The sequence below is a fragment of the Stigmatopora argus genome, chromosome 1 (genome assembly GCF_051989625.1).
Source record: "Stigmatopora argus isolate UIUO_Sarg chromosome 1, RoL_Sarg_1.0, whole genome shotgun sequence".
NCBI lineage: Eukaryota > Metazoa > Chordata > Actinopteri > Syngnathiformes > Syngnathidae > Stigmatopora > Stigmatopora argus.
Genome location: NC_135387.1, coordinates 14,936,596 through 14,947,719, shown reverse-complemented (window position 1 = coordinate 14,947,719; position 11,124 = coordinate 14,936,596). Strand labels below are relative to the sequence as shown.

General features: G+C 39.9%; 2 protein-coding genes across 7 annotated transcripts; one reads left to right on the top strand and one right to left on the bottom strand.

Moving 5' to 3' along the window:
* Positions 1-762: 762 nt before the first annotated feature.
* LOC144076353 (deoxyribonuclease gamma-like) lies at positions 763-5,981 on the bottom strand. Of its 5 annotated transcripts, none has more exons than XM_077604144.1 (10): positions 5,815-5,981; positions 4,887-5,062; positions 4,715-4,815; positions 3,906-3,917; positions 3,086-3,169; positions 2,463-2,560; positions 2,281-2,393; positions 1,873-2,030; positions 1,699-1,795; positions 763-1,211 (listed from the first exon to the last, which is right to left on the bottom strand). In XM_077604144.1, exons 2-10 carry the CDS (start codon positions 5,049-5,051, stop codon positions 1,098-1,100), a joined length of 942 nt encoding a protein of 313 aa, XP_077460270.1. In that variant the 5' UTR covers positions 5,052-5,062; positions 5,815-5,981; the 3' UTR covers positions 763-1,097. The 5 variants fall into 5 exon arrangements, with proteins under 5 accessions (XP_077460270.1, XP_077460262.1, XP_077460271.1 ...); XM_077604136.1 differs by having other exon boundaries at positions 4,887-5,081; positions 5,815-5,980; XM_077604145.1 differs by having other exon boundaries at positions 4,727-4,815; positions 4,887-5,081; positions 5,815-5,979.
* A 10-nt stretch (positions 5,982-5,991) lies between these two features.
* Positions 5,992-10,726, top strand: snx21 (sorting nexin family member 21). 2 transcript variants are annotated; one of them, XM_077604126.1, is made up of 6 exons: positions 5,994-6,355; positions 7,633-7,905; positions 7,974-8,062; positions 8,140-8,281; positions 8,363-8,528; positions 9,155-10,726. In XM_077604126.1, the coding sequence occupies exons 2-6, from the start codon at positions 7,641-7,643 to the stop codon at positions 9,561-9,563; spliced, it is 1,071 nt and encodes a 356-aa protein (XP_077460252.1). In that variant the 5' UTR covers positions 5,994-6,355; positions 7,633-7,640; the 3' UTR covers positions 9,564-10,726. The 2 variants fall into 2 exon arrangements, with proteins under 2 accessions (XP_077460244.1, XP_077460252.1); XM_077604118.1 differs by having other exon boundaries at positions 5,992-6,355; positions 8,140-8,528.
* The last annotated feature ends 398 nt before the right edge of the window (positions 10,727-11,124 follow it).

The following is an 11,124-nucleotide window of genomic DNA, read 5'->3' as shown; positions in this document are numbered from 1 at the left end:
TCACGGGAAACGAAAAACAAAATGGGAATACCAATAAAAAGATAATCACGAGTTATTCTACTAGTCCTAAACGCCTAGTTTAACCTCCACCAACATCTAAAAAATGAACTGATCAATAATGGAAATATAGCCATGATGTACTTTTGTAGTATCCTTCGAATTTAGAATGGGAGTGCCATATAGCAAAGCTTTTCATCTTGTGTATAGCGTTAAAATGTGTATATATAATCACACCATAATAGGTTTGATACACAATAAAAAATTAAATGTGCTCTTGTTAATATTGTTACTTGGGTGAAGGATCCCACCAGATAATCACGCATTGCACACTAATACGGGTGCGCTCTTCGCAAAAATTGACGATCTCTGCTATGAAGCCAAGACATTGTGAACAATATGGTAAATAACATTTTAAGCAAATTAGCAACGATTACGTACTAACAAAACGGGATAGCGAGCATGTATTACATTGTATGTACATTGTATGTGTATACAAGTCTATCGATTGCGTTTCCGGAGACTCCACTGCTCGAAACAGCGACTCCTACAGATCAGGAGACTGAGGTGCAGGGTGATCAACAGTTGCGATTTGGAGATTTGTTCATCTGACTAAAGTAGTAATTGTAAAACATGAGTATATATGATCAATGTTACTTCAGTAGAGCAGTATTTTATGATAAGCCAAGTCTAAAAGCAAGAATTCAGAGAGCAAATTGCTCACAAAACATTTCATTCACCATTATAATTGAAACAAAAAAGACATTGTTTAAAAAATCATTAGCATTTTATTTAAAATAGCATAGAAACGAAAAAAAAAACAGGAAATATGTATTTTCACAAGTCATGATACCATGGCACCACTGAAATTTTAGGTGATTTTTAAAAGGATTTGTGCAATCCCCTTCACAAAAAAAAGTAAAAAAAATCATGACAGTGCTTGTGATTAAAAAAAAATCTTTCTCCAAATTGAGGAAAAAACTGCAAGTTCTTTAGAAGACGTCATCAGATCAGGACTCCTTTCGGACCAGAAGAATTCCGATGGCAGCAAGGTTGTAATGCATGACGTCTTGAGAGTACACCAAGGTGACAAAAACAATTCACAGAAAAAAGAAGCAGCAGAGGGCGAGCAGGAGCAGATGTTTGGCCTGAAGTTGCAAGGCAGAGCTCTTGAGCCTCACCTCCACAGGCAAATGGGAGCTCACCTGGTGCGCCTGGAAAGCAAAAGATCAAACACTTGAGCTCAGTAAATAAGGATCAACTACACCTAAACTGAATTTTGTATGTATGATGCAGTGATGGAACATGGCAAAGAGGAAATTAATATGCAATAACAACTGCACACTATACAATCATTTACAAAACAATGTACATCAGAAATAACTTCACTTTGTGTGCCAAATTGCTCTGTTACGAGCAGCATACTATATATAACATGCACGAGTCCAGCGCTATATTGCAATGCAGTTTTCAGAATGCCATTCTAAATATACTATATTTAGTTATGTTTTTGTATTAGCACATGAGGTGCGATCTTGGCAAAGTAAAACCTAAGAACTAAAATTTGACTCACTGTCACAGTGCACCAGTATTAAAAACATACATCATGGATTCTGTAATGCTCTTTGCTATAGCAATATACATCAATATATACTTGGATATTAAGAAAAATAATGGGGGACTAGAAAAAGCATGCATTACCGTTGTTCTGGAAAGCTTATATTCTTGAGCGAAGTTGAAGACACCGGCAGAGAATGGCGTGATGGCTTTCAGGAAAGACTTTCCGTGCACAACGATTCTGCATTACGAGATGTGACACAACCCGTCAAACATGCAGCACATACGCAGCCATGGCACACACGCACACACACGTACCGGTCATATGCGCAGTTTGTCTCATCTGTGATAGTAGTGTCCATTTTGTCTCCAATGAGCCAGTGGAAGCTGGAGTTGGTGAACAGTCGGATTTGCTTCTTGTCACGGCGTGTCATGTAAGCACAGCTAGCGTGGAAATTCCCCAAGAACATGACATTCTATACAGACACATAAAACACACGTGTTTTCATGTGCGATGGGGTTTATAAAGAATGATCTTTCACAGTTGGGTTCATGATAATCTTGACATACTATATCAGTTTTTTTTTTTTTTTTTTTTTTTTTTTAAATCCGACTGCCTGCTCTTTCTGCCTCTAACACTGACCCAAAATCTCAAGGTAGTAAGTAGCAGGTACAAGTTAATTACTTGGTAGTTTTAGGATGTCAGCATATAAGCATGCATTTCACCTTGTCATTCCATTTTTTCATCACTTGCTCGAAGACGTCGTACAAGCGGTCGATCTCCTGGATGGTGTTGCTTGGGTCCGTATGCAGTCCGACCAGAATAAAGTTTTTGACAGCTGATAGCAGAATAAAGAGAGTAAAACAACCCAAACAAAATGAAAATGGTTCTTGAGGTGTTTGCTTACCAGTTTTGTTGCTGTGGAAGTAAACAGCCAATGGCGGTCTGACGAATTGATTCTGCTTCTGGTATGGATGTTGAGCAATTACACGCGTTGTCTCTGTCCTGACCACAAAAGGAGGAAAAATTAAGAACCTAATTTGGAACGAATTCAAACTTTTATTTAAAAAGGTAATTTGAAATACAAAAGCAAGTGACTTTAAAAGCGTGATGGAGTGTACAATAGAAAAACATGGGCAGTACGTGGGTTATACCCTGAATTTGTTGTCAGTTAATCGCAGGGCAGGAGACAAACAGCCAATTACGCACACATGCCTAAGGACAACTTAAATGGTCTATCAGCCTATCATGAATATTTTCTGAGAAAAAATAAATAAAAAAATACAACTGAAAATCAATGCAATGCATAAAGATGCCTAGAATATAACTGCAAATGTTCACCCTGATTACTCGATGAAAACCAGGAGTAGACATTTTAATGTGTCCTTCCCAAGAAGAACAAAAAAAGAAAAAGAAAACCAAATCGATAACCTTTCTCTCAGAAGTCTATAAATCTTGTGCCTATGTGTACATACGCACGAGTCATCCAACATGTGGAGATACACAAAAGAAAATGGTTACGTGTCCTACCTGTAAAGGAAGACATATTTCTGCAGGTCATCAGACTTTCCCAGATTGGAGCTGGATACCGAATTGTAGTGGTAACCTTCATACCTCCACACAACCAAAACCACACATAAACACACACAAACAGCATAAACATAAAGCACACATCTCACCCAATAACTTATAAAAAACTATCATATGATCAAGTGTGTGCGTTTCCTCATGAACCCTTTTAACCCTGTTTTATTTTTACAATAAACTGGGTGATTTGAACTAGTATATTAATTTCTTATGAACCGATAAATGTAGAGTTGTAGTGCTTAAAAATACTACATCCTTTGGAATTATCTAAAAATGTGTCTTTTGGAGAGAATAACTGTCTTTTTGAGGTTTCGCTACTCTTACCGTAGTATTCTTTTGGCAACTCTACCCACCTTTGTTAATGACAATACATAATCAATAATCAGACAATCAAGCGCTCATGCATCAATTACAGGTCAAGCGCTTTGACCAAATAATCACAGAGCAGAATCAGCATGACTTCTGTTAGTGAGCTTGTTAGTCACAGGCATTAAATTAAGACAATTATGATTGAGGTTACAAAGAATAATACTACTGAAACAATGACACACAAACAGGTTTACACTCAAAAACGATGATTTAAATTAATTGGATGTGATGTTATATAATTGTACACATGGCATCAGAAAATATGAATGACAGCTTTAAAGTCAATGATGCATTGACATGTCATGAGATTTATATAATCACAGCCAATCAGATTAGTAGATTGGATTAGATTGATTGCCAAAGGTGTGACTGCACATGCTCGGAGAAACTATACCTTTGAGCTTCCCTGTTGAGGGTCACAAAGAAGACAGTGTCACTGTAGGGTTCAAGGTCACTAACAGCCCCTGGTTAGCTACACACCGCTAGCAAAATTCACCAAGTTCTGATTCAACTCATCATAGATAAATGAGCCATACACAGAGAAATACAAACATTTCAGTTTGAAAGATCATGTGATGAAACCATTAATTCCCTTGATATGTTCCAAGCGAGTAATATGTAATCTTACTTAAAAAATAACTGTTGTTGAATATTTGACATGCTAGCCATCTTATTTCATTTAATGCCAAGAATAAAAAGGGCAAAAGATATCTAAAACATCTGCTACAGTATAAGCACCGAATTCAGATGGAGAACGGTGGAATCTCAGCAGTATCCATCAAGTCTTTTTGGACCATCGTGTGTGTGTGAGGGCCACATCATAACCAATCACAATGCGGATGGTTGGGCAATGTTTGAATTTAGATGATTAGGTTAGGATTCTAGTTTCCTAATTCAATTCATGTTCTTTTCAATTCTCAATTTAGATCCTTGATGGAAAAAAACTATACATGTTTGAAAATCAGTCTGTCTGTAGAAGGTCCCCACCTTGTGGACTTCCTGTGCGTGGCTCCAGTTTCTTACCTAGGTCTACAATGTCTTGTGTGTCTTGCTACTGCAACCAAGAAATTTCCCAAATACGGGATGAAATAAAATTCTAATCTAATCTAATCTAAAAAAAATAAAATAAAAAAATCAGCTGCTAACCAGAGCACCACCACAACAGCAAGCGCTTATCTGAATGGTTATAGTTTGCATCAGTACCTTCCACTGTACCTGTTGAGTGATGCCACCAGAGTTTTCATGAGTGACCCATCAGAATCAACCACTCGCTGGAGGAGGGTGACGTCGCAGCGGGACACAATCTATACACATGTACACCTTTGAGCACTTGAAAAGTAACAGTAAAGAGGTGTGTGTGTGGCATGTAGAGTACCCTTGTTAATGTGTGCAGCACTCTGGACTGTATCATCTTCTGTGAGTCAATCTTATTCAGACTAAAGGCACAGATCCTGAATTCTGAAACAGTTTCAGCCCCAACCACGTAGCACAGGAAGGCCAACAAAAGACAATGGTAAGGACAGCGTCCCCTCATGGCCATCCTTGGGAACTCTGTTTGCAGAAAGTTGCACTAGTGTTAAGAAAGGAAGAAGAAAAACAGCAAATAGGTGAATTCTCATATCCCAAGCCTTCCGAGATATTTTTCCATAATCGTTCAGTCCAAGGTACAACCGCTGTGGTTTTGATTGCTTTGAATCCCCCATTAAACAAATGTCCTTCCATTCTTGAGACTCAGTGCCCAACCGTCGTTGACACGCAGATTGATGTCGTGTTTAAAAGCGTGTTCGGACTTGTAAATGCAAAAGCGGAAGCGAGAGCGCTTGACACAACTTGGAGGCGTCAAGAACCAGTCAAGTCACATTCACATTCGTCTCTTCCAAACAGTTAGAAGAGCTTAAAAAATGGTATCACGTTTGCAACAGAGGTTATTCTCCCTTCAAACAGCTATATTGTTCAGCAAACGATTTGCTACCTGACAATCAAACCTAAATCGACCCATTGTTACAATTGAGTTGCTAAGTATGATCTAGTAGTTGTAATTCAGATAGCAGTAAATCTGTATTTGATGAAATACATGTTAATATTCACACCGTAGTAATTCAATGACATTTATACCCAGAATTATATTATAAATGGGCTGGCCGCTGAGAATATTAATGTATATCCGTTCAATTGTGTTTCAATGGAAATGTTTGTGCTAATTTGTAGCAAAGAGGGCAGGGCCGGACAATTCACACAAATAGAGCCTATCGCGATAATTAAAAGCGGGGAAGTGTTCGATACTCAATTCCCAGTGGTCTTACCTGAGCGACTGACCCCTAAATTCGCCCTTGGTTTTTGGGGTGAATAGGGTAAAATTTGCACCACCGTGCCCGGGTGAACGCTCTTCTTTTACCTATTTTTCTACCTGCTCACACCTTCACGACTCATCGGCAGGACACGCCCACCTTCACTATGCTGCCTTCAAGGTCTGTCGGGGAAAAAAGACAGCGTAGGACTGTTGAACTAACAAGTGTCATGAATGATATTAATTATGGACAAACTGGCGAGGATTGTATGCAATCATGGACTAAGCCTGTACATTCATATAGAACTCTTTGTCTTGCATTAAGTGGCCTGTTTAATGATTGATTACCCTTCATATTGGCCCCCCAAAACAGAGGACCAAGGGAGAGAGAGGGGGGGAGACAGAGAGAGAAAGAGACAGCCAGAGAGAGAAAGAGACAGCCAGAGAGAGAGATGGTTGGTTGTCTTGGGTTTTGTCTTTTGGATTCTTATCAGTAATATAGTGAGGCAAGTTAAAAGTACGGAACAACGATTAGTGTGTGCAGTGGCCAGCCCGGGGTGAGTGCAAACTCAACAGAAACTTTCAAAAAACTTGCTAACTTCCATGCTAACATTGTGGCTATCGGCTAGCCTGGCGCTCAGTTGCTGTCAAACTAGACAAATATGCGGGTTAAACCGTTGTCAAGCCCGTGTGCTGAGTTGCCATGGTTAAAATGTGTGACTAGGGCGATTTAATAACTAATCGTGACCACGTGAAGAATGCAGGATGTCTCATAAAACTAAATCTTCTTTTTACTTCATTAATATAGCTTTGCTAAACAGCCATAACACTTAAAGGTATTTGTAGTATGTCAAAAATCTCTATGTTATACTGTATGTGTTATTAGACTGTGTATGTATTAGAAAACAGAAGCTTTTGGGAGATGATGGTCATGGTTTTGTCATTAGATAGTCTTTTACTAAAGGAAACCTAGAAGTACTGTATTAAGAAAAAAATAATTTTATTAGGAATCTTTTTGCCTGAGTTGTAGACAATGACAGGTCTCTCTCTAGTAGTGACCAACTAATTTATTTTTACAGCAGAAGGATGAAAAAAGTCACGTGATTGGACATCTATCATTGTCAATGAAACAGAAAGATTTAAATAGCTGATGGCTGCTCCAGACTGTAATCTTGATTGTTTATAGTTACCCCATTATTTTAGTTTTTTAATCCATTTGTGCTCAAATCAAGTTCCAATCAAGCCCCGACTTTCAAATGAACTACCTCTGCTTGTTATTCCATGGAAAATAGATGTCACTTTCTTTTGCTCGTTTCCTATATTTACACAACACATGCCAGCAAATTTTTCAGAACATGTACGTGGGAAGAAGCGTTTTTCTTGCCCCCATCTCTAAGATAGTGTGCCATTACCTGTGCATATTCTGAGTGAACAACCTCTCTCGGCCACAAAATATTGTTGACTTGCCAAATGTGTAATATCGTAGTTGGTATATGTGCCTTTAAATAAAAACCAAATAACTTACAACTGTCCCCTCGACTTAACCCTGGCAAAAGCTGACTCCACTGAAATTCAGGGGACCTTTCACGGAATTGTTACCAACTGGTATTTTCCCCCTCATCAACAAAAAGCAATTTCATACAAAATCAACTGCAACAACTTCTGCTACATGTAGTCAGGCGGACAGGGAAACAAAAAACAATAACAAAAGACAATAATAAATACATATACTGGAATGTAGTTTTAAATGCAATGGAACAGACAAAGAAATGATGTACAACAATAGATGAAACATGAATATCGGTTACATCTGGAACTCTGTTACGTTGTCCAGATGGCACAATGGCTTCTCAGCTGTTATCTAGGTTGAAGCGCTCCATCTTCAAAGATGGCCAGGGAGCGGTGCCTAAGCAGACAGGACAACAGGAGAATGTTTGCGAGGCGGAGCTAGAAGAGGAAGATGAGTGCGTGACTGAGCAGCTGGGTGGAACGCTGTCCTTCGATGGCGGTGAAGAAACTGATGACAGAGCGGAAGGTGACGGATCAGACTTGGACAGTGACTCGGATTTCTTGGGAGAGTCACTGGAAGAGGGGCTTAGCAGTACAGGTGAGGTGGTCTTTAAGAAACCACAATGGAAGAAAAACATTGTGCTTTCTTTTTCTATTGTTTTGAAGGAACTGGGGTAGGAATTGGACACTCGGACATTTTGTCATTTGAAGTGACAGATGCCAGCGTGATTCAGGACGTGTCCTCGAAATATGTGGTAAGTTGGGACTTGAAAGTTCTGGTTGGCTCATGGAGCTGCACTGATGACAGCAGCACTTCTATTACTTCTGCCAGTTGTACACCATTCACGTCGTCCAGGCGGGCAGTAGTGACAAGACCCCGGCCGTCATCACCCGCCGTTACTCCGACTTCCAGCGGCTTCACGCCACCCTGCGCCAACACTATCGAGATCAGATGGCGCGTCTGTGTTTCCCGCGTGAGCGCAATCTCAGCACGGGACGTCTTTATGCTCAATGCTTTCAGGTTGTCTGTGACCACTTCCCATTTCCTTCTGTAGGGAAGAAGCTACGCAAGAATTTTACGGCGGAGACCATCGCCAAGCGGAGCCGTGCCTTTGAGCAGTACTTGACGCATCTATGCTCCTTGCCAGACCTTCGGGGGGCGCCCTGTGTACGATTCTTCTTTTACCTGCCAGACCTCCAGACTGGACAGCTGCTTGTCAGGTTAGACACATTTTTTTCATTTTTTTCTTCGATAGGTACATGTAATGTTCACCTGTATGTACTGTCATCAAGATATGCAGTTTTTATTTCAATTGTGTTGTGCTTTTTGCCCAATAACAATAAATACTTTGTCATTCTGACTCATGGCAGAAAAGCTAGCAGGGTTTGTAAGGACTCTTGAAATCCTTGAACACGCTTGGATTTTAATGTTGTTTTCAAGGTTGGTAAAATGCTTGATTTTTTTCCCGTGAAGTGGTTGAAATGTTTGGCAGTGTTAAGCACACAGACTATTTCTCAGCCACCTGTCTAAAAATACAAATTATGAAATGAAGGAAAATAAAATGTGTTTGCATCATTGCTGCTACACTCATTTTAAAGAATTATTTTCTCTTGAGTCAAGGAATTTTATAGTTGTCACGCATTACTCCCAAGAGTATAGTACATCTTAGTACACATATAAAGCATTTTCGAAATACATACGTTTTCATTTGCTGTGGTTTAGTTTATACTTTTTTCACACAATCAATTTTCTGATTGTCACTTTTATTTTTGGTGGAAGTCTAAAGTCTATTGACATGTGCGGTCGCTGTCAAAGAGTTAATGATTGAACATTGTCATGTGTCCAGTGTGGGCCACTACCAGGATGCTCTTGGACCACTGCTTAATGCTAAAAGGCTGCAAGACAAACTGGGCAAGCCCCTGGAGCAGCTCCATTGGCTCTTTACGCTCGTGGCACTGTGCTGTTGCTTCCAAGAAGTGGAGCAGCTAGAAGAAGCTAGGGATCAATGTGACAAAGCCCTCCACCTTCTGATCCCGTCAGAGAGGACACACTTGGACAGACCCCACCCACTCCTTCTGCCACTGTTACAGGCCGTGGTGCGCTTGTCATGGCAGACGGGACAAGACAAGCGGCGATGGGAGGAGCTTTTGCACACGCTGAAGGAGCAGGGGGCGGAGCTGGACAGCCAAACAACCATGAAGGAGTTTCTGGTCAAATGTAATTTGCAAGACAGCCAAAAGGAAACTACTGTATAAGGGAATAATTCTAGCCTGCTACTATTAACACTTTTTAATCAGGGCATTTACAATATTAGTAAGTGTTTGATTCACCATTTACAGAGTTTTGCATTATTTGGAAGTGTTCATTGTTTCCGATGGGACTCATACCAAGTCAGTTTTTATAATTATTATTTTATTGTTATTAATTATACTTCAAAAGTAATCAATTCATGAGCTTGGGCACTCAAAGCACTTTGACACTGTCACCGCTATCACCTACTGATGACCTAGCATCAGGAGGAATGTCGGTTTAGTATCTTGCTAAAGGATTCTCTGACATGGCCACCAGAGTAGGTGATTAGGAGACAAATATTCTACCACTCATAAAAAATAATCATTTAATAATGAAACAGGCAGCCCAGTGGACAAGTGGTTAGCGCCTCGGCCGCGCAGTCGTGTGACCGAGGGCCCAATCCCAGGTTTTTACCTTCCTGTATGGAGTTTGCATGTTCTGCATTTGCTTGCGTGGGTGTTCTCAGAGTACTCCAATTTCCTCATACATCCCAAAGAAATGCCGCTTCGTATGAGTGATTGGTTGTCTGTCTCCTTGTGCCCTGGCTTAGTTAGCTGCGATGGGCACCAGCACCCCCGTAACCCTTGTCAGGATAAGCTGTACGGATAATAAATGGATGAATAGTATAACATTTCAGTGGAGTAAATATGTGCAAAACAGTTGACTTCTTTCAGTATGATGCTTTGAATATTCAGGCAGATTGCATTACGACTAACGGTTGCTCTTGGGGCATTCCATTGTATTCTTGGTTCATATGCTGTTTTCATATCAAGTGTGATTTTTAATTGCTACGGCATGTAATCAAATGTTCTGCTGCTGTGGCTGTGGAAAACAGTTTTAATGTGGGATAAAGACACTTTAAATAGAAGTGGATGTGTGACAGACTGATTTTCTTTTTCTTTCATGGATTTTCTTTGCTGTGCCAAAGTGCCGTGAATGGGATAGAGCGGAAATCTGTTTATTTGTATACATTATGGCACACCTTTAGACAGGGGCGTAGCAATACATTCTGGGCCCTATACATATATTATATATATATATATATATATAAAAAAAAACATGTATATATATAAAGTTAATTCTCTGTTTATGTTATGAAAATACACCCTTCAAAATTGTTTTGTGACCACTGTTTTTTCTTCCATTAACAAAGGGGTACCATTTCCTTTGCGTGTGTTTGCGTAGGGTAAATATCACCTTGACATACATATTGCCATGGCAAAATTGAAGCGATGTGTCCTAGTTTCCCTAGAAACAGCAGTTGTCGTAGCAACCAAGAAGAGCCTACTGGATGATGTATGGCAAAGGAATGTCCCCCGCCTCTCTTGCTTTGTGATCAATGAGCATAGTATGAGTGTAACGTTGACAATACGAAATCCTCCTTGTTGCATTGGTAGAGGTGCCGTCGCTTATCATGAAGATAAGGGAAGACAACATGAATTTGTGCATAACCAAAATCACTGCAGCATGGAATTTTGTTGTTGTTGCAGGTTTATCTCAGAATTAATGTTTGCACTTTCTCTT

What these genes read in the sequence shown, in the direction of transcription:
- LOC144076353 (XM_077604144.1), bottom strand. Translation starts at nt 5,051, where the DNA reads ATGGCCATGAGGGGACGCTGTCCTTACCATTGTCTTTTGTTGGCCTTC. An exon ending in TGCTGCACACATTAACAAGG is followed by an intron (nt 4,816 to 4,886) that starts GTACTCTACATG and finishes ACATGTGTATAG; the next exon opens with ATTGTGTCCCGCTGCGACGT. An exon ending in ACAAACTGCGCATATGACCG is followed by an intron (nt 1,796 to 1,872) that starts GTACGTGTGTGT and finishes CTCGTAATGCAG; the next exon opens with AATCGTTGTGCACGGAAAGT.
- snx21 (XM_077604118.1), top strand. Translation starts at nt 7,641, where the DNA reads ATGGCTTCTCAGCTGTTATCTAGGTTGAAGCGCTCCATCTTCAAAGAT. An exon ending in AGAGGGGCTTAGCAGTACAG is followed by an intron (nt 7,906 to 7,973) that starts GTGAGGTGGTCT and finishes ATTGTTTTGAAG; the next exon opens with GAACTGGGGTAGGAATTGGA. An exon ending in ACGTGTCCTCGAAATATGTG is followed by an intron (nt 8,063 to 8,139) that starts GTAAGTTGGGAC and finishes TACTTCTGCCAG; the next exon opens with TTGTACACCATTCACGTCGT.